Source organism: Aspergillus versicolor (genome assembly GCF_001890125.1).
Source record: "Aspergillus versicolor CBS 583.65 unplaced genomic scaffold ASPVEscaffold_2, whole genome shotgun sequence".
NCBI lineage: Eukaryota > Fungi > Ascomycota > Eurotiomycetes > Eurotiales > Aspergillaceae > Aspergillus > Aspergillus versicolor.
The window spans coordinates 1,686,615-1,713,026 of NW_024467525.1; the positions used below are offsets into that span (position 1 = coordinate 1,686,615).

Sequence of the window (26,412 nt, forward strand, 5' to 3'; positions counted from 1 at the left end):
ACTTCCAAAGAGCCTTTGCAGAAATGATACTGGCTGGGCTGCTCTTCAGGCGCCCAAAAATCTCCATGTCCTGCTGACTACAGGTCGGCCGCATCAAGCGATTCATCTGCTTTCGCCACGGATATGCAGGCTGTACGCTGAGCTTTTGGCAGCAGATCGAGGTCGTTTGGCCGCTCGTTCCTTTTTTTTTTTTTTTTTTTTTTTGCTGCCTCGCCCTTGACGCTTTGAACTCGTCATTTTGTTCAGTTGATCAATGTTCGGGCTATCCCTGGGTAATGTTATTGATTGCTAACGAAGGGGCTCAAGTAGTAATCCTATACTATGATATGATCATACGTGTCAATTCTATTGTTTTATCCATCCTGGCTGAAATGGCTCCATGAACAGCGATCTTCCTTTCCGCCAGCTGCTCGTAACCGTTGGAATGGGCCATCACATACCGGGAAAGAGCACGGCGTATCCGATCGAGGAGATCGTCAACACACACTATCCCTAACTATTTTACTAAATACGTCTCTACCGACTGCCCCCTTGTCAACGCCATGTTCATTTTCAGGGACGTGCCATTTTAGAATGTACATTTCCTCGGTTGTATCCGTAACTCACCTCCAATATTTCCATTCGGAGAAAGCATCCTACTTTGCCCTCTGGTAAATGTTTTTTTATTTCGCATCATGCGGACCACAGTAATGGCAGTGGCGTCGCCGAAAGGCCCCGAATCGGTTCCTCGATCATACTATCGAGAATTCGATATACTGTACGCTCTCAATACAGCCCCATGGTTTTACCCGCATTGCCAGCGCTAGTAATAGACCCAGAGGGAGAAACCAAGGGGCGGAGGAGTATCACAACAACTCAATATTCCGCTTACCAGGGAGAGATCACAAGGCGGTTGACTGCCAGCTGTCACCAGTAATCAGCAGCAATCAGCCATATCCTCGCCTGGTGAGCACATCGAGTGACAATATACGTGTACAATCAATCAGTTAACGACTCGCAAGCAGCCATCTTGATCTCCAGCACTAGTGCCCGTAGCACCGGTAAGTCAGGTAAGATTGAGCCGCCCCTTCTCCATCACGGGATGGTGGCAGGGGGGAAACCAACCGCCCCCGCGCCATCGAGCAAATAGAGCGGAAATGGGCCAAAGGTGCTCGAGTCAGAATGCCCCTTGGCCACGAGTTCTTCAGGCTCGGTCATTTCACAATATGGAACTCGTGGCATTTAGCATTTGCCGCGGGCTGTCAGCCTTCATGTAACCCCAGACTCAAATGCCAATCAGGTTCCATCAGATGATAATGATATTCTCCATCGGGGCCCAGAGTAGAGATTTCAAGAGACACATGATGGGCGGAGGCCCCGGTGGAGTGGTGAGATTCGACCTGGGGAAAGAAGAAGAAGAAGAAAATACGTCTCCGAGCCAGTCCCTGCAGTGGCGTCTTCTCCAGCCCTTGTCGGTCTTCGCGGTGGATGTTCCGGATAACAGGTCGTGGTGAATCACGCGTCTATGAATGGATGGAGGAATTCATCAAGACTGGAGAGGGCGGATGGGCTCTCGGCCCCAAATGAACCGAAGGATCTAAGCCTTCCAACAGCCATCAAGTCACGGCGTGTTGCTGCAAGGTTCTTCAAGTCACCAACGAGATTGGTTTCATTAATTCATTTACCCTCCCCCCTCCTCCGGGGTATTTGGGATGGGAGGACGTGACTGGCTACATTGGACATACTCCGATCCCAGGACGAAAATAGTCGGTAAGATGATGCAGCGTCGCCGCATAACAATCAATAGAGTATACGCTGCACTGACTACTCAAGTCACTCGCATTTCTGCATGCGCGACACCATGCACAGAAGACAGCAGGCAAGAACCTTGAGCGGGTTGGCGTCGACAAGGTGAGCATATTAGACGCATAACTATCAGTTTTACCCACTGTTCAACTGTTGGGATGGGGCGGACGCAGCGCCGGCGATTGTCCAAGTGCTCACCTGCCCACCTCCGTGCATACGCCTGTTCCACCGGGTTGGAGAAAAGCCACGTAGCTGCATATTATTCCTCTGTGAGAATTCGAGGGCATCGTGTGCCCAACAGGGACTTTCAAGGAGAAGACAGAGGCTACGAGGTGACGACAACGACGATGCTACGGAAGCTGGTTGGTATGCTCAGGATACATACTTGTGACTGAGTGGCCCGTCTCACCGGGGGCTTTTCTGGCGGCCGAGAAATACGCCGAGCAAGGAGATCAGATTTCCACTGTTCGCTGGATGCACCGCTGACAGCCAGCGACAGGACATTCAGGGTCACCCTCGTGCTCGGGAAGAAAGCGCACAGCACAGAGTACGATACGAATGGTCGTATGGACCCCCAGCTCTTGATCAGCTCCCGAGGTTTCGGGGCCGCAGCGTGGCACCGGGAGTCGTCACGGTGCTCGACCAGGAATGATAGACGAGCTCTTAGTGAAACTAGGCGCTCAAATGGATGAGCGGAAGGCTGCCGAGGCGCAACAGAACCGCCAGCAGTGCAAAGTACAATCCTGTCATGATGTTGGCGAGCAGCGAGCATCGGCAGATCAGTCACCAAATCGAGACGAACGTGGGGGAAGTCACGGGAGTCACGGGAGCGGGAGTCACTGGACCGGCGAGTGGCGAAAAACCGTTCGGGTCACAAGGACAGCCCCGTGCCGTCACATGATGCGCAGTCGATCTGCCCGCGGCAGCAAGTCGGAGCAGGTCTGGAGCTTCCGTCTGCCCGGGAATCACTCCCCGTTTCATAACAATGGGAGCTTGGTTTAACGAATCCAACGCTGCTCCTGATGTTGTCGTTCCTGCTGATCTCGCCTTGCTTAGCTGACGCGGTCAACATCGCATGGCCTGCTCGATCCAGTATACAACTACGAGTCAAGCAGCACCCAGTGCAGGGCAAGGGCCGCATATCTATTACTTGGATTGCCCCAGCTTATTTGGCCTGTAATAATATGCAATTTGATCCAATTGGAGACGCTCTATCCCAAATAGGCACTACGTTGTACAAAGGCAGCGCACCATCTCCCTGCTCCGAAACATGTGTAAACGGCATGGACATCCCGACGAGTGATCTGTCCTCGAAATACAATGTCTGGGCTGGAACCTGTTTACGGTTGTCCAGAGCGGGACAGGCGAAAGGGGAGTCCGACCAAATGACCCTGTTTGAAAGAAACCTTCAACCGGTTTGAGTTATGTGGCTGGTTAGCAGGGCGAGGATCGCTCTCTGCTCTGGCGAAGTATAATTTCCCGGCCAAAGAGAGTCACGGGATGCACCGTGTGGAAGCTCTGGAAGCCAGCCTTATAGAGGCTCCTGAGGACATCCCCCTTTCTGGATTCCTTTTCGCATAACTCTGCAGATTGGGTCGCGCACGGATATCAATATCGAGGATCGTCGTCATTCCCATCCCCGTGGTGAACAAAGGGATGCGCGCAGGACGAGAACATCCCAGCATCGGATCCCTCAACGTGACTTGAAATTGAACAAAGCTTCGAGCTCCAGTGGAGTAAGTTCCCGGGATCCAGGTCAGGAACCAGCACTTCTTCATTTGCCCGTTGCGACTCAGGGCGAGACATTCCATCTTCCCCGGCCGTGTTCCCCGAAAGGTAACTCGAGAGTTTTGCTTCATGTAACCAATACTTCATGCCAGCAAGCAGAATAGAATATACGGGGTAGTAGTAAGCCTCGTCCCCAGACAAATTGGCAATCCCAGGTGTCATAAAAACGGGTACTCCAGGAGAGCAAATACACCGATTGAAAACCCAACCGTCTTTATCCAACCAGGGACTCCAGTCAAACCACGACGAGCTCAACTCCTTACCCAAATCAATGATCTGCAGTTGCAGAAGTCGGAAAGTTCCAAAGGAGGACTTGTATCTCGCCGCGGAACAGCGCGCCAGGTCCCGGTAAATCGTAATGCAAGGGATGCGCGGATCCAACTCAGGGACCTGGAGAAGCAGAAGCCCATGCATTATCCAGGCTGCCCATGCCCATTCCAAATCCAGGTCATGCTGTCCTGCTCAGAGCTCAGTGCGCTGTGCTCACGGACACTTTCACTGCGTCGCAAGACTGCAACCGTACCTGATCCCTTGGCGAAAAGCTTTTCCTCCTGCTTGTCTAACCTCACTGTTACCTTCCCCTGCAATGTTATTGTCGAGTCTTCCATCCCGAGCGTGCGTGGGAAAAGTACCGCAACATAACACGGGCCGTGGCCTGACAACCGACCACTCCAGGTCTTCTTCACTGGTCACGCCTTGTTCAGTTCTCAGCCTGCATATACCCCATACTTACCGGTCCTTGCGACATTCTTACCCGCAAGGCTCCAAGTACGTAGTTGCAATAACAACCACATTGCTTGCATATCCAATCAATAAGCATGTACTATTGCAGATATCGCCCGGGGCTACTCGATCGCGATCTAAGTTAAATGCGGACATATATTAAATTATATTATATTATACTACACATGGCTGGGCCAAATTTAGACCCGACTCCGGTAAAAACGCGCGTGGGGAGTGCTGCAACTACTAGTATACCACTCTGTCGTATACTCCCCTTCGTCCGGTATTCCGCAGCGAAACAAGAGCTCTCGGCCTATCCAATCAGTCTTCCAAAGTAACGTAAAACGCAGCAGTTGACTGCGGTTTTAGTTGGTCAAGGTGCATTTTCCAGGAAAGAAAAGCTTCGGTCGGCTGGGTTGTGGGAGGTGGATGCCCTCCCTTGTACGACGCAACTACATGACCACCCAAGCTGTCCATATATAAAACATACCCTGCCCTGGGCTTTCCTTTCGCGAGTTATTCTGGTAGGTTGCATTGTATTGATACCAAGTTGAGCTCTGGGATTGAGATGGGTATCCGCAGGCTGAGTGAGACCTTCCGGTATATATATATATGTATATAACTTCCGTACCTTAGTACAAATTATATAAATTACACAACCCCTCCATTCCCTGCGCCCCCCCAAAACAGAAAACGGAGAGTACTTCTGTATACCCTGTTGATCGTCGCATCCCAATGCGGGGATGCGTCGTCCAGCACCAGCGCTGCTGCACGCTCGAGACGCCGCGCGCCGCGTACTTTCTCAAGGGTGGGTGCGAACTGTGTGAAATGTTTGCTACCCAGGATCTAGACTCCCAATACCGCGGGCGTTGAACAGGGCTCTGGATGTGTTTTGCATGAGACTCGCCTGACTACTGTTTAGTTTAATTACCACTTAGGTACCTCGCTCATCTCACGAGACGGGGAGGAGGGAACGCAGCTTCGTTTGTTTCTGTTACGAATGGGAATGGCTTTGCTTTTGTTTGCCTTGTTATCATACTACAAGCAAAAGCATGGTTTTTCGGCGTTTAGCTCGGCGTCTAGGTTTATTGCCAGTATTAATATTCGGGTGACGCCTTGACGGGCTGAGATTGCGGGTTGGAGCGCGGCTGGTGCGGAAGTCGCTGGTTGGATGCTCTTAGAGGGCTTCCTGTCACTTGGACGCCACGCATCAACCCATCTTGGCCTGGATAGCTGGTGGTGAAGACGAGGACTGAGGTTTAACCGTCGGTAGGACAGTCGGGACTAGAGGTCCTGGGCAGACAGCTACTACAGTACTTTGGCTCGACAAACAACATCCCAGTACGGACTCCGGAGTATCAAGACGCTGAAACAACAGCTCGATCGCACAGAAGGATTTGAAGATCTGACTGGCTTCAGGCAACTCAGGTACTGGAGGCTGCGATCCCATGACCCGATCGCATTTCCGGATTGGGTCCGAGACAGGGCGCCTGTTCAGCCACTGCGGTGTCCTGGAGCTTGACTGATGGGGTCCTATTTTGTGATTTATCCTGTTTGGTGATTGTGAGTGTTCATGGAGGAGGAAACCAGGAAAGCTGAAAGGATAGCACGAATGGACGAGAGACTTGATGAGAGACTTGATGATTGAGAATGAGCCGTAAGGGCAGTCTTGATTGTATTGATTGTATTGATGTATCTGGAGGTGTTTCCAGACACAGCTCGTACTTTCAGACGACGGGGCAGAGCGAAAATACAGAAACAAGATCTGCTGTATGGAATCTTTCACCCGCAGAACAAGCGCCGCGACAAACGCAGAGACAGAGTCATCTCGCTGGCAGACGGAAAAGCTCGTCGCGTCGTGTGATGGCCTCAAAGTAGCGGTATAGAAGGAAAAAAATAAATAAAAATAAAAAAGTTCAGTCACAGAAGCTCTTGAGTCAGCATGGGAATGTCAGCCATCATCTCGCCAGCCTGCAAATTTCGCCCCTGATTTGCTTTTGTGGCCGCGGCCCTGTTTGAGGCTTCAAGTGGCCGTCACGAGAAACATCAGGCTTTTCCCTCAGATTTCAGTCTTTCCGCGGGACGGAATCGACTGCGAACAGATTCGAGCCACGTCAATGGCCCCAGCGGCCATGTGATGGGGATTGCCAGCGCCAGAGATACCGACGTTACATGATGACCTTTGGCGCAGCAGGCAGGGAAGAGAAGCGCAGAGGCAGGCCGGGCGCTGCAAAGTGATATCAGCGGAAGCCACTGGAGGGCCGAGAAGAGGCACGCCTTTCTTTGCTTGTTTCCAGTCTCTGCCTCGCAGGGTGTTGCTATTTCGGGGCGCCAGAACTGTCCCACATGGCCCGGGGGTGAATGCACTTCAGCCGGTCATCTGGACGTCAGCGTCAATCTCGGTATCCTGATTCCTGGCGGGCTCTGAGTTGTCAAGTCAGCCAGTCTCCGATCCTGAACGAGCCAGTGAGTTGTCAACCTGGAGGCTGGACAGATGATCAGGTCCTTGGGACATCTACACGGTACATACTCGTATTGCGCAGCTTAATGTGTGTGTCTCCACGACGTCTTCAGACAGACTCGAAGGATTCAACAATCACAATCACATCCAGCCGGCCCCCCACCGGCCCGCTCCGTCACGCTCAGTTCTCCTCCGGGCGGACTCAAATCCTCCGTTTGTGCGGAAGTTCCTCCGTCTCGATGAAGCGGAGGCAGCTCCCCTTGTCTGTCTCGAACAGGTTCTCTACTGACTTTTACTGACCAAGGCCGGCAGTCGACTCCCCCAGGGTGGGTTCGAAGTCTCCATCGTTCGTACTTTGTCGCGTTTCTTCCATTTCCCCGGGTTTCAGGTTTGTCCTCTGTGCCTGGGGATAAGCCAAGCTCGTGCCTCGGCTTTGGCTCCGCAAGCGAATCATTCACTGTAGAAACTTACGAGAATAAGATTTATTAAGGAGGGGAGAACTCTTCGGATTCAGATCCAACAGTTTTAAGGTTTCAACGGGCGTCATTTGACCCCAGTCTCCGACTTCATCCTTGATATTTCGTACTATTGAACTCTACGCAATGTTCCGTGCCGTTCGCAGTTGGGGCCTATTATTTGTACCTCGGGTGTGAGTGTCGTATGACTGACACTTCATCATATCTCATTATGAAACAAGTTTCGGGGCTCAATGCTTCCGGTAGATCTTCGCATTGGGGCCAATTGAGCTGGGAGAAATGATGCCGCTCGAGAGACGGAGAGGATATGTGTGTTCTGGCCTTGGTATACTGGTAGAAATGGCGTGGCTATTCAATTTTTTCATTGCATCAATTTGATCTATGTACCTGCGCCGTTTTTTTTCTGCCATAGCACGGTCTAGATGGTTTGATTAGTATGCCAAGGCACATCCGTGCTGTTTTAGGTCATCGAGAAGGTAAATATATCATATACAAGTAGTCTAGAACTCCTGCTCGTCGTCTCCGGAGATGATGACATTGTTGATCTGTCTCAAGTTAGGGCTGTGTAGAGAAGGCGCAGGAGTAGGGTCCATCCAACTCACCTTCAGAACCATACGGCACAGCTGGGTCGCAAGCAGCAATTGCTGTCGCTTCCCAATGAGCGGATCGATGACAAAGTGTTCTTTCATATCTGGGTTTGATCAGTATCGACTCATACAGCCTGGAGGGAATGAATGGGAATACCATTGTTGCCACTCAGCATGCAGTCAACACCCAGGCGAGAGTTGTTCTCCTTCACCTGGCGAGACTTGATCGCAGCAAGGGTCTCAATCGGACTCAAACCGGAGTTCTCGGACAGAGCGAGAGGCACTGCATCAAGTGCATCGGCGAATGCACGCATGGCATACTGCTCAATTCCGGGGCTCTGGAATAACACAATCAGTATCGGCTCAGGAGAAAACGAACAATAGATAATTGGCCACAAACCTTGACAGCGGCGTCTTCCACAGCAATGGAGCAGGCAATCTCCGCAGCACCACCACCATACACAACACGGTTGTCTGTAACAAGGTTACGGACAACGCAAATGGCATCGTGCAATGATCGTTTGGCTTCATCGATGATCTGAGCGTACAATTAGCAAGGTGAAGCCCAAGTCAAAGCCGCCTCGTCATTTCTCACCATCTTGTTACTTCCTCGCACGAATATCGTCACCGCACGGCTGTTGGCGCACTCTTCAATAACAAGCATCTTCTCTCGCGTGGTACCGAATGTCATCTCGCGCACTCGACCGGCTGTTCCGAGCTTGTCTGTGCTGAGGTCCTCGAAGCGAGGGACGATACGGCCGTTCGTAGCAATGGCAATCAACTCGATTTCGGGTCCACCCACCCAGCGAACAGCAGGGAGCTTGTTTTGCAGCAGAAGGTGGTTAGCCTCATCATCGAAACCCCACTGGCAGATTACCAGGTTGGCGCCGGAGTCCTTTAGGTTCTGGATCATCTCTGTGAACTTCTCCCGTTCGTAGTCTTGCAGGCGCTTGAACTCCTCCACCGATGTGATATCGAGCTTGTGCTTCGTCTTCGGCTTGGGCGGTTCGAATGGGCAGGTCAGGATTGCCAGCTTAGCATCCTTGACCTCATCGGGCATCTGCGGGTGAGAGAAGTCCTTGTCCACGATGACACCCTTGACAAGGAGGGAGTCCTCAAGCGCTCCACCAACTTTCCCGTCCACCTTGATCAACTCGAAGTCCACATCCTTCCGCTCGAGATCCGCAACAGAGAGCACAGCATCGACGGCGATCTGTGCAAACTGGTCGTGTGATTTGGAAACGCTGCAAAAAGTTAGTATCATATCCGAGTCTGAGATTTCAAGCATCCATACATCTTGCTTCCTAAACTCGTCTTTGCGACCTTGAGAAGGTTCTCAGTGTTCTCTCTTGTGAATTTGATTTCGTCACTGATCTGGTCAAGCTTCGATACGGCGATATCGCAGGCTTGGTCATAACCATCCGCAATTCGGATAGGGTGAATGCCCTTGTCGATGAGGTCGGATGCCTGTTCCAGCATGGCCGCGGCCAGGACGACCACACCGGTTGTCCCGTCACCAATTTCTTCATCCTGGGACTTCGAGAGCTCGACGAGGAGTTTGGCCACGTTGTTTGTAATTTCCATCTTAAAACCACAACGAATTAGACTTGTCTCGTAGACGGTCGGAATGCGGTGAGTCCGAACGAACCTGGGAAAGGATGGTAGCACCATCATTGGTAACAGTAATATCGCCGTCGGGGGAAATCAGGATCTTATCGAGACCACGGGGACCCTAGATGTTCCTTTAGAAATTGCCCCTATGCGGGCTCGGTTGGTGACAGTCCGTACCAGAGAAGTCTTCACGATGCTGGCAACGGTCTTCGCAGCCACGATGTGAGATTTAACAGCCTCTGTTCCATGCTGTCTCTTCTTCTTTCCCTGGCTGTTCGAGAGAGTACGTCAGTTAGGTTCAGGTATGAGGGTCTGGGTGTTCCGCGGCGTACTCTCGAACGATGATGAAGGGTCGGCCCTGTTCATCTTTCATGACAGAAGCTGTTTGTGGAGTCAGCGACGAGTCATCGGTAGATCATTCGCAAAGCGAGGTATTCGAACCTTGAGACATATCAAGCTCTACAAGAGAAACAGAGAGTTAGTACTGAGTAGAATGAGGGGCACCGGAGACGCACGCATCGCCATCTTGACGGTCTGCCACCTGGCAGTCTGGTGATTTCAAAGGGAAAAGCAAAAAGGGAAAAGTCCAAGACGAAATGGAGGAAATGATTCCTCCAAGCGATTTGAAATGTGAGGTAGGAGCGACAATGAGAAGCCTCGACGTTCGTCCACACTTCACGGGGCTCTTTTCAGAAATTCTGGAGATTCCCAGTTCGGGCTAGTGAGCAGCTCTCCTAATGGGGTTTAGCCGGTGCCTCCCACCGACGCGGTGCTTTGCGCGACTCGGCAAGCAGCATTCGAACCTCAGGAACATCATCTCCACCATCGAGACTTGCCCTTCTATGTGGACGCCGGGGCGGTCTCAAACCATCTAATCAATTTAGTTTTATCGCGGATTATTCTCCAGGCACCGCCAAGCTGTTGTCGCGTCTGTTCGGCTTCACCTCGTCGCAAACAATGCCGCGTGAGTGATCTATTAACCTTTCTAGCAAGTTGCGCGGTGAGCTAATTGCGCAAACAGCACCCGTGGCCGACTTGTCGGATGACGAATCCACCGGAGAGTCTATCCCTTACGATGAGGTTGAAGATAAAAAGAACGGAGTTGAGGAATCCAATGATGCGGACGACGACGAGGAAGACGACCTGTGAGCTGGAGACCAACCAGTTTGCGATCAAGCAATACTGACTCTACTAGTTACGTAGTCGAGAAGATCCTGGGCCACACATTCAAGGGAAATGTGCGCATATATTATGCCTCTTTATCCTCCCTATGCGACGAACGTTAGACTAACATTGGAGTAGAAACTACTGTTCCAAGTGAAATGGCAAGGCTACGAAGACCCCAGTGATCAGACTATGGAGCCAGAGGAGAACCTGTAAGGCGCCAGGAAGTTTTTTTTTTTTTTTTTTCCTTGGCTAGCATATGCTAACGACTTTTCCTCAGCGATGGTGCACAGGATGTTCTTGAAGAGTACTTCAAGTTTATCGGAGGACGACCGGAAAAGCCACAACCCAAAAAGCGCAAATCTATGGGTCGACCACCCAAAGCGACACAGGAAAAGAAGCCAGAGCCGAAGAGGCGGAGAAGATCACGAGCGCCGGACAACGAAGAGATAGATGCGGACGAAGAAAAGCCAAGAGAACAAGAAAAGGAAAAGGAAGGTCAAGTGCCGGACTGGATGCCCAAGTCCAAGAACTGGGAGAAAGAGGTCAAAGCTGTTGATACCATAGTTCGCGAGGGTGATAGTCTGGTGGCTTACCTGCACTGGAATAACGATAAGAAGTCCAAGGTTTCTATTGAGACCTGTTATGAAAGGTGTCCGCACAAGATGCTTAAATTCTACGAACAACACCTGTGAGTTCCGCCTAAACCGTGGGAAACCCAACGAGTCTAACGTCTACCAGGGTTTTCAAAGATTCAGACGCGTAAATGCGCAATACTTTCAACCTCTTCTTTTAAACCAGCCGAATTCACTTGCTCGGCTCGAGCCTGTATTAAACCTGGTTTCTCTTCTATTCGGCTACAGCCTAAGGGTAATGCTGCATGATCGGCGTGAGGCTGGAGTTATTGGAATCGTGTCTGCTATTATTCAGGACTGTATGATAGGTTCTCTGGCGCAAGTTGTTTCGGGCATTGTTTACATTGGCGGTGTGTTCCCCTCAAAACCATATTCCTTGTTGACAGGGGTAAACCAAGCACGAATAGCTGAGGCTCAGCCAATTTGCCCATTCAATTCCTTTTGATTTAGCGTTGCCTCTTTGGAATCTCATATCTTGGGTCATTTTTTCGTCATCATTACTGTTCAATCCGATGGCTTTTCTAATTAGTTGAAGGATTCTCAAGGCCCTCGGCTCGTGCCATGTTAAGATATTCCCATCGATAATCCAAGCATACCGAGCCATGCTTGTCCATGAGCCGTTGAATCTCTCGTGTATCCTGTGCCTCCAAGCTTCTGTCATCCTCTGCTGTCCAGACTCCGCGCATATCAGTCGGTATACCGTTCCCTGCGGCTATGGACTCCAAAATTTGATCCGCCAAGGTTGGATCCATGCTGGTGCAACGTAATGCTTCGATGATTTGGGCCTCGTTGCCCTTGCCTTCGCGACGCCGATTGTCTATCCATGATTCAATATCTTGCTCTGGAGCCTCCTCCTCGGCCGATGGGCTTGGCGGGAGAAAGGGCAGCTCTAGGAAGAAGTTATCGATGCCCATGCTAGCTCCGCCGACAGGTTCCTGGTTCACGGCGGCTTCTTCACTTTGTCGTGTTGCGATCTTTGCCTTTTTGGGACTTGGGGGGGCCTCACGGCGTGGTGACTTTCTTTTCTCATTCAGGGGTTTGCGAGGCACCACTACTTCTGATGGCTGTGGTGTTGGATGTTGCTTTGTTGCTTTCGTTTGCTGCTTGCTAGCCATGCGCTTAGGCTCACGTTCGCTAGACTCTGTTGGTTCTGGGCTGTGCTTCCGTTTCCTCTCCTGTGGCTTTTGTGGTGATGCCTTTTCTCCGGCTGCTACTTCATCTCCACGTGATGTAGTTGCGTGAGCAGATTGACTTCTGCGGGTTTCCTCACCGTCCGCCGTGGTGGCAGTAGGCTCTAACATTCCGCCAGGACGTGGCCGCCCTCGAAGCCTCTTGAGGTACCTATCGCGCCACGATTGAAATGTATGTCTGGGGTGCTAAAGCCTATCTGTTAGTGCAAGGCCCACCTAATCTCTATTGAGTGCTGGTTGAGTATTGAATACCTGTGCTGCAAATTCCTGGTAGATCTTGTTACCCGAAATTGAAGCCTTTGGGTCCCTTTCAAATGGTTGCATATAATCAAAAATTAATTGATCGTCTTCTGGCGTATATGCTGATCGGTGGCTTCTGGCTGGAATATTTGTTGCCCCGACAGGTCGGGCTGCTGAAGGACCAGCCTTGTGTGCCTCGAGATCTTCTAGTTTTCCTCTTTGGATAGACTTCTCGATATACTGGTAAGAATACCTGCGCATTATCAGAATAAAGGTATCGAAAACAATAGAACGTGGGGGCATAGACTTACGTATTGGCCGGGAGGTTCTTCTGCTTGTGGTCCACTATCAAAATGTCCGCATCCTTTTCACGAAGTTTCACAATGCCACCATGTTGCTTTTAGTTTGTTAGCGAGTATTATGGACCAGAATGCTGGTGACAAACTTGTATGAGGTCCCTGAATCTATGTTTTTGAGGGACTTTCTCAGATAGCCAGAAAGATTTTCCCTGGAAAAGGCGATCACGCCGTTCCTCTTCAGGTCTGTCTAGCTCAGCCCCTGTCGCCCCGCTTGGAGCCATGTTTGCAGCCCCCCCTAGGTGATTCTATCTGTTTTGAAGAAATTGCACGTTGGGCTAAACCTGGGGTTCCTCAACCCGTTTAAAACCACTATCATGTGCACACGCGACGTGCCGCAGCATCGCGCATGCGGCCAAACTTCAAGGGAGCCACAGAACAAATATTTCTTGAACCCTCTCCGTGACAGAGATAAAGTAATGCAAGTCTCTCGTGTTCAATCGAATAGTTGTAACTCCAGGCGGGTAATTTCGCTTCTCCTTCCAGGCAAAACGTACAAGCTGGTCACGTGCCCGCAGCTAGCGGCTTCAGTGAGGCTTCGATGTTGATTCCAGCTTTCCTTTTGAAATAATCTCAGGAGCCAACAATTTCAGACCGAGGTCCGATTATATATATTCGAAATAATCAAGGGGGATGTACTCTTTAGTACTTTGATTACTTACACTTTATAACAAGGAGGAAACTCCTTGTTTAACGCGTTTGTTCGAAAGCGATGGGGCTTATCCGAACCATCGCTCTTGTGATCCTGGGATTTTCTAGCTTCGTATTCGTTGTTCTTTTTGGGAGGCTGCCATTTTTCCGGTATGGTACAATTCCTACTATTTCCCATGTCGCCCTGTCTAATGAATCCAGGAAAACCCCAATTGGCTTTGTCTATCGGTTTGTATGGATACATGTCCCTAATGGAATATCATACCTAGATTCCCGTTTGTTCGGCGGGAGAGTCCTGGGGGTTTGGAATCGGGCTGGTAGCTATGTACTCTATGAAAACCACCCACTTGTTCTCGTCAGTTTTGCATTTAGACCCTTGGCTTTGCATAGTTATTGACTTATTTCGTAGGTATTCTTTACGGCAATACTGGCCAGCGGTGAGCTCATATTCATACCGAGTGCTTGGCCTAGAGTCTCTGTGATCCACCGGCTTTGCATTCCTGTCGCTATAGGACTTCCGTATTATTTTCTATATGCGAGTGTTGTCACTAAATCCTTTATCACTGCGGACAATCACGCAGAGGAGATGGGACGCTATCCTTACGACAAGGCCATATTCCACCCTGGGCATACTTGCGAAACCTGCCTTTTTCTCAAGCCAGCAAGAAGTAAGCACTGCAGCTTCTGCAAAGGCTGTGTTTCTCGGCAAGATCATCATTGCGTATGGCTCACCAACTGCGTTGGCCTTAACAACTACCGTTACTTCCTGTCGCTTTTGCTGTCTTTAAGCGTCATGTTGACCTACGGCGCATTACTTGGTTATTCTCTTTTGTCTCAAACCTTGGACGATCTCGTACCTCCAAACTCCCCAGCGCGCGCCAGAAAACAAAGCTGGCCTACATTTTTCAACATATGCGCTGGAATAATAGCATATGATACGCGCATTGGGGCAGTTACGATGCTAATGTTTATGACAGCCCCTCTGGCTGCAGCCTTTCTTGTCTACCATACATATCTTATCTGGGCGGGAATGACAACAAATGAGAGCGCAAAATGGTCGGATTGGAAAGATGACGTGGCCGATGGAATGGCGTTCAAATTTATTGGCGGTCATAAAAGAAGCGAGTCTTCCTGTCCCGATTCTCCTGAGGCGGAGTTTTCTTGGCCTGTGAGCAGCGATCAAATACTTGTCCTTACGGAGGGAGAGCCCCCTAAAGAAGGACATAGTGTTCACCGAAGCTCAAATTATATTATGCAGCCAGATGATCCCGATGCAGCCGTCGACCAGAGATTTGTTCAAATCAAAGACATGAAGGAAATTGACAACATTTACGACTTGGGGTTTTGGAATAATCTGTGTCATGTCTTTCAAGCCCGTTCTGCGCAGAAGAGTCACCGTAGATAGGGTCATTTGGAACATTACTTTTTGCCGAGATTTTATTCTTTTTTATTTTCATCTGAAGACGCCTACGGTGTAATGGTAGTATACTTCATTGTTGCCCCAGATCACGAGATTTGAATATCCCAAAACAGCAGGTGAGGCGACGCTCACACCGCGGAACCGGAAAAATTTACCACTTCAAATGATTTCTTTCTGTCCCGCCAACACTTGCCTCTCAATTAACTTCTGGAATTCACCAATACAACCGGATTGCCTGAGGCTCGAAAGATTATTTTTGTCCGTTCTGCCTCCGAGGCACTTCAAAATGGCGGACCGAGCTTCAGCAGAAATGAAGCCAAAATGCACCCCCGCGGAGCTCATGTTGAAGGTTATCCTGATGGGCACCTTGAGCCACTACGAGACCCGGGGGATGATTGACGACAAACGCCTGGATCATATGCTTTCTGCTGGAAAACAAATCCTTTATAAGACACACCAGGAGAGTGATGTTAGGTAGGAACTGGCCTCTCAATTCGCTTTGTCCATATTGACAGGCGACTAACACTTTTGCCCGTGCCAGGCATGGTCTAGGGTTGTCTCCGGACATTTGGCAAGGTCTCACGGACGTTTTCACGAAGGCAATCCCCGTGTTGGAATCACAATCATTCATCTGGAAAAGTCCACCAGCCGCGAATTACGAACACTCTTCGTCTAACCTAATAGCCTACAATTACTTTTCGCTTGTCAAGGATATTGAACGCCTCAATGATCTCTGTACGATCGCCCGGAACCTCCTCGCCACTACGAAAAAGGCGCAAAATATGGCAGCAGAGAAAGGGTTTGACCAGAGGGTATTGGCGTTGGTAGATACCTGTGTGCGAGTGACGGCGCGGGGTTTTGACGGAGAGACGAACGCGAGAAATGAGGAACGGTGGCAGAAAGTCGTTAACCTATACAAGCGGCTTTTGATTACATGTCTTCAGTTCCTGCACAACTTTATCATGCATAACGAGCAACGGAAGATGGTTCTGTGGTTGGATCTCTTCGGCTACCATTCGACTGGGGACTCCAACATCATTCAGCCCAAGGAGCCTCTTGACCAGGCAAGCAGCCACCCAGAGGGACTGGCACCGATTGTGAAAACCGGCGAGAGGATAGTCAACCCCCCGATCAGGGCACTTTACGATCAAACAGCCGAGGATTTATTACTTGAGACGATATCCAACTTCCCGCGAGAGCCAGCTACCATCAAAGAGGAAGCAGCTATGCTACTACTTGCAAACATCAAGGATCACATGGAAAAGCTGCTTGGGCGTGATCTGACGGCGATTCAAGAAATGGGCAAAGACCCTGACCAAGTTAAAGAAATTCGCGCCGCACTTACTGCTATTCTGGGTGCCAAGGTGGATGGGTGGTCAGACCTTCAAGACAGAGCAAAGGATCTTCCTCCCGCCCTTCCAGATGATGAACCTCCCCGGAAGAAAGCAATCCTTACGATTGACCGCAGCCCGACTGCAGGGTTTCCGCGCATATGCTGGTCAGACCTCCCAGATCTCAATGAATACGGTGCGCTTGCCTCTGGCGATGCCCCGATTGCAGAAGAAGACACGAGCATGCCGAGATCGGCTCAATCAGCGGCAGAAACACTCCAAGAAGCCAAGGATGAGTTAATGGCGCGACTACAGGAGACTTCCCAACTCGGCGATGAGAGAGATCATGACTATGACACAGGCGATGCAGGCACGGTTGGCGATGATGATTCACGTAGCTTGGAAGCAGTTGCCGATGGGAGCATAGATGAGGAGGAGGAAGACGATGAAGATGACGACGACTACCGCGGACGTCCAGGCGATCAGCAGCGCGGCCTGCTAACCGATATCCCCCTTGTGTTAGGCCCTGCCGAGATCGAGGCGCTTCCGATGATTATCCAAGCCGGTATTGTCGATAGCTTTGGACTCAAGGGTGGCGAGCGTACTGGATCGCGGAACATGCAAGCTCTCAGATGCCATGTTCTCCTTACCCAGGAGACTGGGCGAAATCTGCTCCGGGAGCTTTTGATCTTCATTGCTGCTTGGGATCTTCCTGATGATGAGCTTTACTTCAAGATGATGGTCCAAATTATGGACGCAGTACTTAAGAATGGCCTTATGTCTCACGCTTATTCGGACTTTGGCCAACCAAAGGATATAATCTCCCCAGCACAGGCAGTTGTTGTAAAGATCCTTACACACATTTTCAGAGCCAAGTATTCCCCCGCCTCCGTCACAGGTTCCGGTCAGGCCAATGCTGCAAAGAATCCAGCTCCGCTTTCCAGGGTTGACGTCCTGACGGTCCGCTACATCTTCACAATATTCCGCGGCAACATCATCCCCGAGACATGTGCTCTGATTTACCTCCAAGGCCAGATCCGCGCTGGACGAGCTCTGCCGGAAGACTTCCCTCTGAACCTATGGGACATGGAACGTGTCTACGAAGGTGTCTATCAGTTCCTAGAGTTCTTCGCCGTCCTAACCGAGAACAACGACTGGAAAAACCTCCTCGTCAAGTGGGAGATCGTCTACGACCTTGTCACTCTGATCAAGGAGCTCGAAGCGAGCATCCCCAAGGGTCAACTCAGCCAACTGAACCTCGGCCGTAACAGCCCATCTCGGGACCAGCATCAGAGCGCAAGCCCCGGTCCTATCGCCGTTGAGCGACCCTACGACCCAAGCGACCCAGATCCTACCGACGGCGGCACCGCATCCAGGCCCGAGTCTCCGCCAATCACCGAAGATCCGTCCGAGTTCGAGTGGCGCAACCTCAAGAAGCTCGTTGTGCTCGTTCTCTCCTCCTTGGTGTGGAAGTGCCCTGACGTCCAGGATCAGATTCGGAAGCATGGTGGTGTCGAGACTATTCTTTCTTGCACCAATTTTGATGCGCATAACCCGTATATCAAGGAGCATGCCGTGATGTGTCTTAAGTTTCTCCTTGAAGGGAACCGCGAAAACCAGAAGCTCATCGAAGATTTGGAAGCTCGCGAGGTTCGGGACGACGGTGGAATGCTGGAGCAGCGAGGACTTGAAGCTGTCATCGACAAAACCGGCAAGCTGGCACTTCGCCCACGCGACGAGCAGCCAGTCCATGACCGGGAAATACAGGAAATATGATGGCCGAGTAAGAAAAAAAAAAAATAAAGAAGCTATGTCAATCTGTACATATTCCATATGCATTTGATATGCAAGAAAGATACTCCTGGTAACGCACTATGCAAACCACGCCAAGTAGCCTCGTAACAACAGCCATACTCCAAACCCCTCGTCATTAACTAGTCACAAATCAACCATACATCCCATCCCACTCCTCCTCGTCATCCTGTTCCGCTATCTTCTTCCTCTCCTCAATCCTATCCCTCTCCTGCTTCGCGAAATCCGTCCGATCGAGCGGACACGTCCCTCTTAGTCTCAACCAAGGCCTTACACACTCCAGATCAAACAGATGCGTCGGGTGACAGGGTAACCGCACAACAAGCGGGTACTTGTCTTCCAGAAACGGGTTACTGCAAATGGGACACGACTGAGACGGTTTCAGCGAGGAGCGCGGGACACGATCGAGCACTGTAGCATATGATTAGTTATCTGCGATTCGTCCAGAACATGTACCCAGAGCCACATTCAATAACGGAAGGGAAAACGCGACGATTGAAAGGGAGGGGAAAGAACGTACTGTCGCAAAACTCCTCACTAGCACCCTCCACCTCTGTTGGCGGTGTCTCCGCATCCTGCAACAGCGTCTGGATCATCTGCGCCAGGAGATCTTCGCCGTGCACTCGAATCGGCGTGCCGTCGGGATTGAGCATGGGGATGCTCTGCGCGTCGGGGTCAACGGGCCCCGCGGACTCGTCTGCGCCTCCCTCGCGTCGCATGATATTCAGGGCTTCGGCGAGTGAGTAGAATGCCGCGCTGATGTCGCCGGGTACTGGGACGGCATGGGGACGGTGGCGGGCCTCATCCGGAGAGATTTCGGAGAGGGTTGCGAAGAAGGTAGAGAGGTCGGGGCGACGGCGGCGAGTTGTAGATTGGGTAGACGGGGCTGAGGGGTCTGTTGAGAGATTGTGTTCGACTGTGTTCGCATATGAGTTAGAAAGCAATATTCTGGAGTTTGGATGAGGGGTAAGATGATGCTCTTGCCTTCGTAGGTGGACATTGTGGCGATGAGGGGTTGACGGACGAGGACGTGCTGTCCTCGCTTGTCTGGTGATTAATGAATTGATGAGAGCGGGAGTATTGAGAATTTGGTGGGTAAATGGATTGGGGGGGTGAGAAATGCAGAGCTCTTGAGGTGAGAATTAGGAATAGATTTATGTGTCGGAGATGTGAGGGACAAGATAGCTCCTGCGGGGAGGCAGCAGCCTGACGCGTTTTCAGCTGCCCGGATCCAAGAGAATTTATTGAGAGCTCCAGCAGAACAAGAAGCAGAGGTCCCTTGAATTTTGGGATTGCTTTTTCTTCTAGATCATTTATCAGACAAATCGGACAATTGAAATGTTTTTTTAACAATATTTTTTAATGTTAATATAATGCTCAATAATTGAAATCTTCATATACTACTTTTTTATCCGCAAGCCAATTGAACACGGGCACTTTCAGAGCAGGGCTGCCACAGAAATACCATGTGTCTGATAGTGAGAGATCGAGGTCTCGAGCCTCTATCCTCCGGCGTTCTATTCGTGCTCCGGACGAAGCGACTGCTTCCATTTCAGCACTGATCTGTTCACCCTGAGAGTCAAGCCCTGTGACGAACACGGTCGTTGAACTAGGTAATTCTGGGAATCTTTTGAAGGTGTCCAGCACCAGAGCAATGTCCTTTATCGAGATGGACCAAAAAAGTCGAAGTCCACTAATATCAATAATCGATAGCTGGGCGAGAACGGGTGTGATCCCAATTCCTCCTGCTATGAAAGGCACCACACCACTGCTTTGTTCCGTTAGTCGGAAGTCGCCCCCAAAACCCGTCAGAGGCACTTCGAGTCCAGCTCTATCACTCGTCTGGAACAGGTAGCGGGTCACATTTCCATGTTTTCGAATAGTTATTTCGAATTCTCCACCGGGCAGTCCGTGGCCTGGAAATGAGGAGATTGTGAATGTGCGGACGTAATCGTCATTGAGGCTCAATGGGTCCTCATCCATCATATGGCTGTATCCCATGTCCAGTTCATCATAGAAGGAAAATGTTGCATATTGCCCCGGTTTCCATGATCCAGCTTTCTGGGGGTCTGATATGCGGAATCGAAATCGGCCAATGGATGGCGTGATGATCTCCTTCCCAACCATCGTTGCTGTAACAGATGATTCACGATTTTCTAGAGCTGCAGCAGACACCTTCTCCGTTGACAGATATCTGACGCTAGGGTTGTATGGAGACATTTTCCCCGGGAATCCTCGGAACGAAAGTGCTTTCTCTACAAAGCGAGCCACCGAGACGGTCACTCTGACGGCGATATTCGAGCGAGGAAGGATATAAGACGCATCCTTTCCAACCAGAATCTCTGTTTTACCTGTGATAAATAATGCATTGCCTGTTTCAAAGTCCGGGAAGACGTAGCCTGCCCGTGGAGTCGTCCGTATATTCCCAAGAGTTTGGTATAGTCTATTCCCAGAGTATTCTGGGTAAACGAGCACAGCACCACCAGGTTCGTTGGAGGCAACTCGTACAAATCCGGCAGGCCCACCACGGATGTTGGTGTCCATATCCTGGGTTTCGTGCGAAGACGAAATGAACAGGCAATCTGCACGGTCTAGGAGCTTAATGGCGTCAGGGTGCAACTGAGCAGTTTCCGAAATCAACTTTGGATCAGGTCGAGCGGGGACGATATGTTTCGCATTTAAATATTTTGGACAGTTACCTAGTCGACGCATTAAAAGATACTTTGATCTCAATTGACGAGAACACATACCGAGACTACCGTCTACATGGACGGTAAGTTGGGCAATGGCTGCGCGAATACTTTCATCTGCGACGTTCAGCGATCCAGCGGTGATTCTACCAAACAATTTTACCCTCCTCCTATTTTCTAGATCAACCGCTAGAAACGAAACCAGGCGCCCACTCTTCGCGGTGGAATCAAGCAATAAGCTTTCTACCACCGGATCATAAGCTTCCCCGACAGGTGTCCTAATGTCGAAACTAGAGGAAGACGTTGGGGTTGCGAGGCCCTCCTCTCCACCCCAGAGTGAGCACCAAGGCCTCCCATCCCGATCCAAAGCACCGATAGCGAGCAACGGCGACCTTTTCATCAGTAGACCCGCGCCAGGGCTCAGGAAAGGCACAGTGGGATTGTCCTGATCGGGGACCCGTAGTAGCTGATGTATATCGCGTTCGCCATCATGCCAGGGTATTGAGGTCGTGAGAACAGTTGCCATGGTGAAAATAGGCCTCCCGCACGATGATATAAGATGGTGCGGTGTGGGCACTGGGCAGCGTTGATCTGAACTCTGCCGGCGAAGTGTGGGGAACTAAACACGAGCCGCAGTCTTGGTGTCTCATCCACGGCACCAGCCTCGTGGCGTGGATTCAAACGGTGTTGGCGCGCCGTTTGAGAGGCTAAAGCAACCGGTCAAACCACCAAACCACCGCGTTGGTAAAACCATCAAGTGTCAAACGAGAAGAAAGTCGAGATTGATCGAGACCGGGTTGATGTTGTTTCAGGCTGGGGGGCGAGTGGAGGAGCGATTCGTGGCCGGTGGAGCGCGCGGGTGTTTTTTTTTATGGGGCCAAGAGAGGCTTTGCCCTGGCAGCACAGCACATCTTCATGGTTGGCTTAAAATAGATTGATAGACGTTCGTACTCAGGCTCAGCCTGAGTCTGACCCTCTCCTGACGTGCTTCGTGTTTTGTCTTTCCATCTTCATTCCACTCCAATACTCATTCTTTCTTGCTGGCTCAAGAAACAGCCCTGGATACATTCCTGAGGAACGAATGCCGGCCGAGTGCGGTATGCCAACGCCCACACCTTGACTTCGATCGCCGTGATTGTTTACGACACCAACATCTGACACCTCTCTTCTGAACACAACCGTCGACATCGCAACCATGCGTCGCAAGTCCGTCAAACCCTCCGAATACCCGGCCCTGCCCTTCCACATCATCCGTTTTACCGTCTTCGTTTCCTCTCTCGTTGTCGCCATCATCCTCGCCGTCTTTGCCTACAACCTCCACAATGCTGATCAGAAATTCCCTTGGGCCTTCCTCATTGTAAGCTTGAACTCGCGTTTACTATCTTCTTTTGTTTTATCGCCTTCACGCAGTACTAATTATGTTATTAGCTGATAATCGCCGCGTTCCTGTCTCTTCTAAACCTCATCCTAACCACCCTCATCCACTGCTGCTATGGCCTCTCTCCACGCCTCTCCCTAGTCACAAACTCCATCGTCTTCGTCGTCTGGGCTGTCGCCTTCATTCTCCTTGCCTGGGCGCTCTCGCACACAATCCTAACAACATGTAACGCAACTTATTGGGCCACATCAACAGGCATCTCCGTCTGTCGGACATTCAAGGCCCTCTTCACATTCACCATCATCGGCGCCTTCGGCCTCGTCGCATCCATAATTCTCGATGTCGTCGCCTACCGTCGTCAAACTAGACTGGGCGAGTACGACCCCATGGCTCTCGAAGGGCACAACCTGGCAGAGTATAAGACTGGCACGCATAATCGGGACCCCAGCACCCTTTCGGACTCGTTCCCGCATTCGAATATGGGCCCGGTGATGATGGAGGACGATCGCTCGCCGCTTGTTTCTAATGGGAGATATGAGAGTACGCCTGCGCATTATAGAGGGCGTTCGGAGTCGATGGATATTGGCGAGAGCAGACCGGCGCATCAGCCGCCGCCGTCGTATACTAGTGACCCGTATTCTGATGGGCCGGCCCCGCACTCGCAGCCGCAACAGATGTACCCGGGGACGAGGATGAGTGCTTACGATAATTTCTATAGGCAGCAAACGAGTTCTGATCCTGTGATGTATAGGTGAAAAGTTGGAACTGGGTCAGTGGGTTATTAGCAAAACTTCCATTGACATTGCTTTAGTTGTCGTGGCTTTACTTCTTTGTTGACTTGACGACAGTGCTGCGTTTTGCGAGGTTTATATCTATGGTCTTCTATATTATGGCTTTGAATTTTTTATATATTTTCCCCTATGGGTACTCTCCATGGTGGAAAGGCTTGCGGACATTCATGATATCAATATTGAGCGAGAACCTTAGTTAGATAATTTTATAATCGACAATATACAGAATCCATCGTACTACTCAGTGCTTGAGTCCTTAAAGGATTGTGCTACCACAGACATATGTGGAAAGACTGATCAGCTTGAGAAAGGAAGTGCACGAATTTCAGATTTTACACTAGAGACGAACCCGAAAGGGAATGAACGGCAAAATCAGGAGGTCATTCTTCCCGAGTAATGATAGACGACATTGGGCCATCCTCTTTCATGAAAAACTCAAGCCGTGTTTCACATAAATGGTGCTCGTTCCTAGGATACACTACCTCCCAGTCTGCCCATAGTAAATGGACTGTCTGGTCAGTCTTCGAGTCCCGGGAGTCCGTATCCGCAGCGGAGTTCCCATTCTGTAGGTGCTGGGGCTGCTTATACTTGACCTCAACCGGAAAGTAACTCAGTGCCCAGATCCTCGCATCATCGTCTTGATCAATCTTACAAGGGAAGTCAATGAGGACGTTCGTATAAATTGTCAGGAGGTTCCCCTTTAGTTTATGGTAGCCATCGATGTACACCCCAAACTCTTCCTTTTTCTTCTTCTTGTAGTGCTTCTTAAGCCTCTTTTTCACCTCCTTCAAGACTACTTCAATGTTTTCGACAGTGGGGACCTCTGTGACAGTCTTGACTAGGGTCTTGCACTTGAAGACCATTGGGTAGGTCCCTGCTTTGTATTCAAGACTTGCTGCTTGTCGGCCCTGCTCTCGGAGCTTAGTATAATGGGACTTACACTGTTCACACATGCTTGAATATGTCGTGCAAGTCATTTTTGCTGTTGCTGGAGCTTATTGGATTAGTCCCAGACAGTTTGGTTATAATAAACTTGCTCGGAAGGCAGAGTTTATATATATTCTTGATCAACCCATGAACAAGGGATCTGTGACACTTAGAATGATTGAGACATGTAATTAATTAAAAGTGGAATAAAGGCTTTGTTTGCGTTCTTTACTTTGTCTAAAGGATTTATTCACTGGGTACCAGAAAATATACACCAAAGCTTTTTAGTGAATATATATAAACATAATAATTTGATTGTCAAAAAATTGGTGGTATTAGTTTAATATTGATGAGATGATACGCTTAAATGCCTCACATGATAACCTCGTTGGCAACGTCCTGGAGTTTGGGTCAGCTTCTATAGATAATACGTGGAATCGGGATGGCTTACGCGCTTGAGTTCCTTATACGGCAGACAAACACAGTTTTGAACTCGGACCTCGTCACCCACACCGCACTCCTTCCCGAGGATGGTGATGCTCTGCACCTTGACACCGTTCTTGATGATGCTGGTAGAGTGGCTTCCGTTCGGAATCGGGGTTCCCTCCACACGGGCCCAGGCCCCGACTCGCCCGCTCCACCCAATGATTGCATGCATAACACATGCATCGTGCTTGACCTCTGCGTCTTCGAGAACAATCGAGTCCTTGATACGAACACCTGCGCCAACAGTTACACGGGGGCCGATGGACACATTAGGACCCAGTTTCGCTGTTGGGTCTACGCTGGCGGAGGGATGGATATAGACTGGAGGAACAATGGTGGCGGAAGGAGCGGTGAGTTCCTCCGATTGAGCCTGGAATGCCTTCTGGAGGTAGAGAGCATTGGCCGGAACAGCAGATCCAGCGGTTTTGATCTGGCGCCAGAAATCCTTGGTCTCATGAACAAAGAAACGGTTACTGTCGGCAAGGTCGGAGAGGATATCTTGCTCCAAACGCAAGACCTCGGTCTGGGTTGAATCATCCTCGCCAACAAAGGACGACTCCAAATTATCGGAAGAAGGGTAAGACAGTAGACGTGGGCGAGCCGTTCGTCGCTTGATGGTGCTGCGGATAGATGGGAAGATGCATTCAGTTGCAAAGAGATAAACACCGCAGTTGATGAGGTTGGAGATATGTGATTCTGGCTTTTCGACATAGTGAAGGACACGTTTCGTGTGGGAGTCTGACACTATGCACCCAAAGTTTGAAGCCGCGTCATTGTGAACCCGTGTTCCCAGAATAACTGCTTCAGCATCCTTCTCCTCGAACAGCCTCAACATTTCGCCAAGCGGGAACGAGCAGCAGACGTCGGCATTGAGCACGAAGATGCGCTCCGGCTTTCCCTTTAGGATGGCATCGCGAAAATGGTACAGACCTCCGGCAGTTCCTAGCGCTGTGTATTCTCGTAGGTATGAAATCCGAAATTGGGGGAACTCTTTGAAGGAGTCTTTGATGAAGTCGCGGAAAACGCTCTCATCGTAGTAGCCAATGAGGATAACTTCATGAAGCTCGGGGACTTTGGCGAGAGCCTTGAGGCAGTGGTGGATAATCGGATGGCCAGCGACTTCGAATAGAGGCTATAACGGGAATTGGCGTCAGATTGGAACATGCGTTCGGTATGGGAAGCTTGGATTCGGGCAAAGACCAACCTTTGGAACATCAAGAGACAGAGGCCGGAAACGAGTTCCTCTTGACGGACCACCAACCTAAAAACGCTATGGTTAATTTCGGTAAGGAGAAGACATGATTCCAAAGCTGTTGGGAATAGAAAACTTACCAAGATCACGGCCTTGGTGGAGGCCACGTTGGTGTGTTCCCGCACGGGCACCTGAAGCATTGTGGGTGGATGAGGGGCAAAGGCTAGAATTGAGTGGGAGGATAAGATAGAAGAAATCGGTCTGAGGGGGGTAAATAGATAGAAAGGAGCAGCCGCGAGAACAAAGAGGAATTGAGATCCGAAGATCAAGGTCGTACTGGAGAAATATTTATTCAGGGGAGATGTAGCGTCGAGGGGGAGTGACCTCACAGGTGCCCGTCTAGTCAGTTGATCAGGTCGAGGCCCACCGACTAAAGCTCCAGACCCAGGAACACCAGAGATCGAGCTCTTTCTTTGCACCAGCTTAAATCCCCGGAATCAGTACAAAATTTGCGGGTTTCTTTTTAGAAAGAACAATGGCTACCATGTGACTTTCATGGGCTTCGCCGCTTTTGGCATGATGATACCTTGTATGCGCCTTATTTCCCAGGTGTCAAGTTGCCATTCTACTATGCATCAGTTCGTCAACAGAACATATTGTTCAACAAAACTCAGGACAATTGAATAGTTTGAACAGTTATATGGAAAGTTCAATCCTC

The 26,412-nt window shown here is 50.3% G+C and overlaps 13 protein-coding genes across 13 annotated transcripts; 5 read left to right on the top strand and 8 right to left on the bottom strand.

Annotated features, from left to right (window-relative positions):
- Positions 1-1,812: 1,812 nt before the first annotated feature.
- ASPVEDRAFT_457835 (uncharacterized protein) lies at positions 1,813-2,682 on the bottom strand. Its single transcript, XM_040813391.1, has 2 exons — positions 2,171-2,682; positions 1,813-2,037 (listed from the first exon to the last, which is right to left on the bottom strand). The coding sequence occupies exons 1-2, from the start codon at positions 2,555-2,557 to the stop codon at positions 1,921-1,923; spliced, it is 504 nt and encodes a 167-aa protein (XP_040664183.1). The 5' UTR covers positions 2,558-2,682; the 3' UTR covers positions 1,813-1,920.
- A 617-nt stretch (positions 2,683-3,299) lies between these two features.
- Positions 3,300-4,214, bottom strand: ASPVEDRAFT_457655 (uncharacterized protein). Its single transcript, XM_040813385.1, has one exon. It carries the CDS (start codon positions 3,985-3,987, stop codon positions 3,394-3,396), a length of 594 nt encoding a protein of 197 aa, XP_040664184.1. The 5' UTR covers positions 3,988-4,214; the 3' UTR covers positions 3,300-3,393.
- A 2,202-nt stretch (positions 4,215-6,416) lies between these two features.
- On the top strand, positions 6,417-7,491 carry ASPVEDRAFT_457979 (uncharacterized protein). Its single transcript, XM_040813395.1, has 2 exons — positions 6,417-7,019; positions 7,070-7,491. The coding sequence occupies exons 1-2, from the start codon at positions 6,658-6,660 to the stop codon at positions 7,218-7,220; spliced, it is 513 nt and encodes a 170-aa protein (XP_040664185.1). The 5' UTR covers positions 6,417-6,657; the 3' UTR covers positions 7,221-7,491.
- A 242-nt stretch (positions 7,492-7,733) lies between these two features.
- Positions 7,734-9,956, bottom strand: ASPVEDRAFT_80072 (chaperonin-containing T-complex subunit CCT5; the record flags this gene model as incomplete). Its single annotated transcript, XM_040816809.1, has 11 exons — positions 7,734-7,778; positions 7,836-7,924; positions 7,978-8,158; positions 8,221-8,358; positions 8,416-9,064; positions 9,115-9,404; positions 9,469-9,552; positions 9,609-9,702; positions 9,764-9,812; positions 9,873-9,890; positions 9,947-9,956. The coding sequence occupies 11 exons, from the start codon at positions 9,954-9,956 to the stop codon at positions 7,734-7,736; spliced, it is 1,647 nt and encodes a 548-aa protein (XP_040664186.1).
- ASPVEDRAFT_458353 (chromo domain-containing protein) lies at positions 9,946-11,331 on the top strand. Its single transcript, XM_040813403.1, has 5 exons — positions 9,946-10,395; positions 10,453-10,576; positions 10,627-10,669; positions 10,734-10,807; positions 10,876-11,331. The coding sequence occupies exons 1-5, from the start codon at positions 10,389-10,391 to the stop codon at positions 11,288-11,290; spliced, it is 663 nt and encodes a 220-aa protein (XP_040664187.1). The 5' UTR covers positions 9,946-10,388; the 3' UTR covers positions 11,291-11,331.
- Positions 11,332-11,751: 420 nt separating this feature from the next.
- Positions 11,752-13,648, bottom strand: ASPVEDRAFT_59794 (putative transcription factor Rap1; the record flags this gene model as incomplete). Its single annotated transcript, XM_040815500.1, has 4 exons — positions 13,106-13,648; positions 12,972-13,057; positions 12,673-12,913; positions 11,752-12,606 (listed from the first exon to the last, which is right to left on the bottom strand). Exons 1-4 carry the CDS (start codon positions 13,238-13,240, stop codon positions 11,752-11,754), a joined length of 1,317 nt encoding a protein of 438 aa, XP_040664188.1. The 5' UTR covers positions 13,241-13,648.
- ASPVEDRAFT_457723 (DHHC family palmitoyltransferase) lies at positions 13,647-15,161 on the top strand. Its single transcript, XM_040813388.1, has 3 exons — positions 13,647-13,817; positions 13,869-14,022; positions 14,077-15,161. The coding sequence occupies exons 1-3, from the start codon at positions 13,729-13,731 to the stop codon at positions 15,070-15,072; spliced, it is 1,239 nt and encodes a 412-aa protein (XP_040664189.1). The 5' UTR covers positions 13,647-13,728; the 3' UTR covers positions 15,073-15,161.
- Positions 15,162-15,373: 212 nt separating this feature from the next.
- ASPVEDRAFT_124361 (Ataxin-10 homo-association domain-containing protein) lies at positions 15,374-18,194 on the top strand (the record flags this gene model as incomplete). Its single annotated transcript, XM_040806171.1, has 2 exons — positions 15,374-15,561; positions 15,629-18,194. 2 exons carry the CDS (start codon positions 15,374-15,376, stop codon positions 18,192-18,194), a joined length of 2,754 nt encoding a protein of 917 aa, XP_040664190.1.
- ASPVEDRAFT_37875 (uncharacterized protein) lies at positions 17,931-19,437 on the bottom strand. Its single transcript, XM_040811591.1, has 3 exons — positions 19,215-19,437; positions 18,751-19,146; positions 17,931-18,641 (listed from the first exon to the last, which is right to left on the bottom strand). Exons 1-3 carry the CDS (start codon positions 19,228-19,230, stop codon positions 18,364-18,366), a joined length of 690 nt encoding a protein of 229 aa, XP_040664191.1. The 5' UTR covers positions 19,231-19,437; the 3' UTR covers positions 17,931-18,363.
- An 85-nt stretch (positions 19,438-19,522) lies between these two features.
- On the bottom strand, positions 19,523-21,607 carry ASPVEDRAFT_37876 (putative oxidoreductase, FAD-binding). Its single transcript, XM_040811592.1, has one exon. The coding sequence runs from the start codon at positions 21,444-21,446 to the stop codon at positions 19,608-19,610; it is 1,839 nt and encodes a 612-aa protein (XP_040664192.1). The 5' UTR covers positions 21,447-21,607; the 3' UTR covers positions 19,523-19,607.
- Positions 21,608-21,646: 39 nt separating this feature from the next.
- Positions 21,647-23,337, top strand: ASPVEDRAFT_37877 (uncharacterized protein). Its single transcript, XM_040811593.1, has 2 exons — positions 21,647-22,277; positions 22,349-23,337. Exons 1-2 carry the CDS (start codon positions 22,116-22,118, stop codon positions 23,051-23,053), a joined length of 867 nt encoding a protein of 288 aa, XP_040664193.1. The 5' UTR covers positions 21,647-22,115; the 3' UTR covers positions 23,054-23,337.
- A 132-nt stretch (positions 23,338-23,469) lies between these two features.
- ASPVEDRAFT_80078 (uncharacterized protein) lies at positions 23,470-24,066 on the bottom strand (the record flags this gene model as incomplete). Its single annotated transcript, XM_040816810.1, has 1 exon — positions 23,470-24,066. The coding sequence occupies one exon, from the start codon at positions 24,064-24,066 to the stop codon at positions 23,470-23,472; it is 597 nt and encodes a 198-aa protein (XP_040664194.1).
- Positions 24,067-24,219: 153 nt separating this feature from the next.
- Positions 24,220-26,235, bottom strand: ASPVEDRAFT_37878 (mannose-1-phosphate guanylyltransferase). Its single transcript, XM_040811594.1, has 4 exons — positions 25,835-26,235; positions 25,707-25,763; positions 24,468-25,634; positions 24,220-24,415 (listed from the first exon to the last, which is right to left on the bottom strand). The coding sequence occupies exons 1-4, from the start codon at positions 25,892-25,894 to the stop codon at positions 24,389-24,391; spliced, it is 1,311 nt and encodes a 436-aa protein (XP_040664195.1). The 5' UTR covers positions 25,895-26,235; the 3' UTR covers positions 24,220-24,388.
- Between the last annotated feature and the right edge of the window lie 177 nt (positions 26,236-26,412).

What these genes read in the sequence shown, in the direction of transcription:
- ASPVEDRAFT_457835 (XM_040813391.1), bottom strand. Translation starts at nt 2,557, where the DNA reads ATGCTCGCTGCTCGCCAACATCATGACAGGATTGTACTTTGCACTGCT. An exon ending in GACGGGCCACTCAGTCACAA is followed by an intron (nt 2,038 to 2,170) that starts GTATGTATCCTG and finishes AATAATATGCAG; the next exon opens with CTACGTGGCTTTTCTCCAAC.
- ASPVEDRAFT_457655 (XM_040813385.1), bottom strand. Translation starts at nt 3,987, where the DNA reads ATGCATGGGCTTCTGCTTCTCCAGGTCCCTGAGTTGGATCCGCGCATC.
- ASPVEDRAFT_457979 (XM_040813395.1), top strand. Translation starts at nt 6,658, where the DNA reads ATGCACTTCAGCCGGTCATCTGGACGTCAGCGTCAATCTCGGTATCCT. An exon ending in AAGCGGAGGCAGCTCCCCTT is followed by an intron (nt 7,020 to 7,069) that starts GTCTGTCTCGAA and finishes CAAGGCCGGCAG; the next exon opens with TCGACTCCCCCAGGGTGGGT.
- ASPVEDRAFT_458353 (XM_040813403.1), top strand. An exon ending in GCCACACATTCAAGGGAAAT is followed by an intron (nt 10,670 to 10,733) that starts GTGCGCATATAT and finishes ACATTGGAGTAG; the next exon opens with AAACTACTGTTCCAAGTGAA. An exon ending in ATGGAGCCAGAGGAGAACCT is followed by an intron (nt 10,808 to 10,875) that starts GTAAGGCGCCAG and finishes ACTTTTCCTCAG; the next exon opens with CGATGGTGCACAGGATGTTC.
- ASPVEDRAFT_457723 (XM_040813388.1), top strand. Translation starts at nt 13,729, where the DNA reads ATGGGGCTTATCCGAACCATCGCTCTTGTGATCCTGGGATTTTCTAGC. An exon ending in GGGAGGCTGCCATTTTTCCG is followed by an intron (nt 13,818 to 13,868) that starts GTATGGTACAAT and finishes TAATGAATCCAG; the next exon opens with GAAAACCCCAATTGGCTTTG. An exon ending in AAAACCACCCACTTGTTCTC is followed by an intron (nt 14,023 to 14,076) that starts GTCAGTTTTGCA and finishes CTTATTTCGTAG; the next exon opens with GTATTCTTTACGGCAATACT.
- ASPVEDRAFT_37875 (XM_040811591.1), bottom strand. An exon ending in TAGTGAGGAGTTTTGCGACA is followed by an intron (nt 18,642 to 18,750) that starts GTACGTTCTTTC and finishes CATATGCTACAG; the next exon opens with TGCTCGATCGTGTCCCGCGC.
- ASPVEDRAFT_37876 (XM_040811592.1), bottom strand. Translation starts at nt 21,446, where the DNA reads ATGGCAACTGTTCTCACGACCTCAATACCCTGGCATGATGGCGAACGC.
- ASPVEDRAFT_37877 (XM_040811593.1), top strand. Translation starts at nt 22,116, where the DNA reads ATGCGTCGCAAGTCCGTCAAACCCTCCGAATACCCGGCCCTGCCCTTC. An exon ending in TCCCTTGGGCCTTCCTCATT is followed by an intron (nt 22,278 to 22,348) that starts GTAAGCTTGAAC and finishes TTATGTTATTAG; the next exon opens with CTGATAATCGCCGCGTTCCT.
- ASPVEDRAFT_37878 (XM_040811594.1), bottom strand. Translation starts at nt 25,894, where the DNA reads ATGCTTCAGGTGCCCGTGCGGGAACACACCAACGTGGCCTCCACCAAG. An exon ending in CCACCAAGGCCGTGATCTTG is followed by an intron (nt 25,764 to 25,834) that starts GTAAGTTTTCTA and finishes TAGCGTTTTTAG; the next exon opens with GTTGGTGGTCCGTCAAGAGG. An exon ending in CGTATAAGGAACTCAAGCGC is followed by an intron (nt 24,416 to 24,467) that starts GTAAGCCATCCC and finishes CCCAAACTCCAG; the next exon opens with GACGTTGCCAACGAGGTTAT.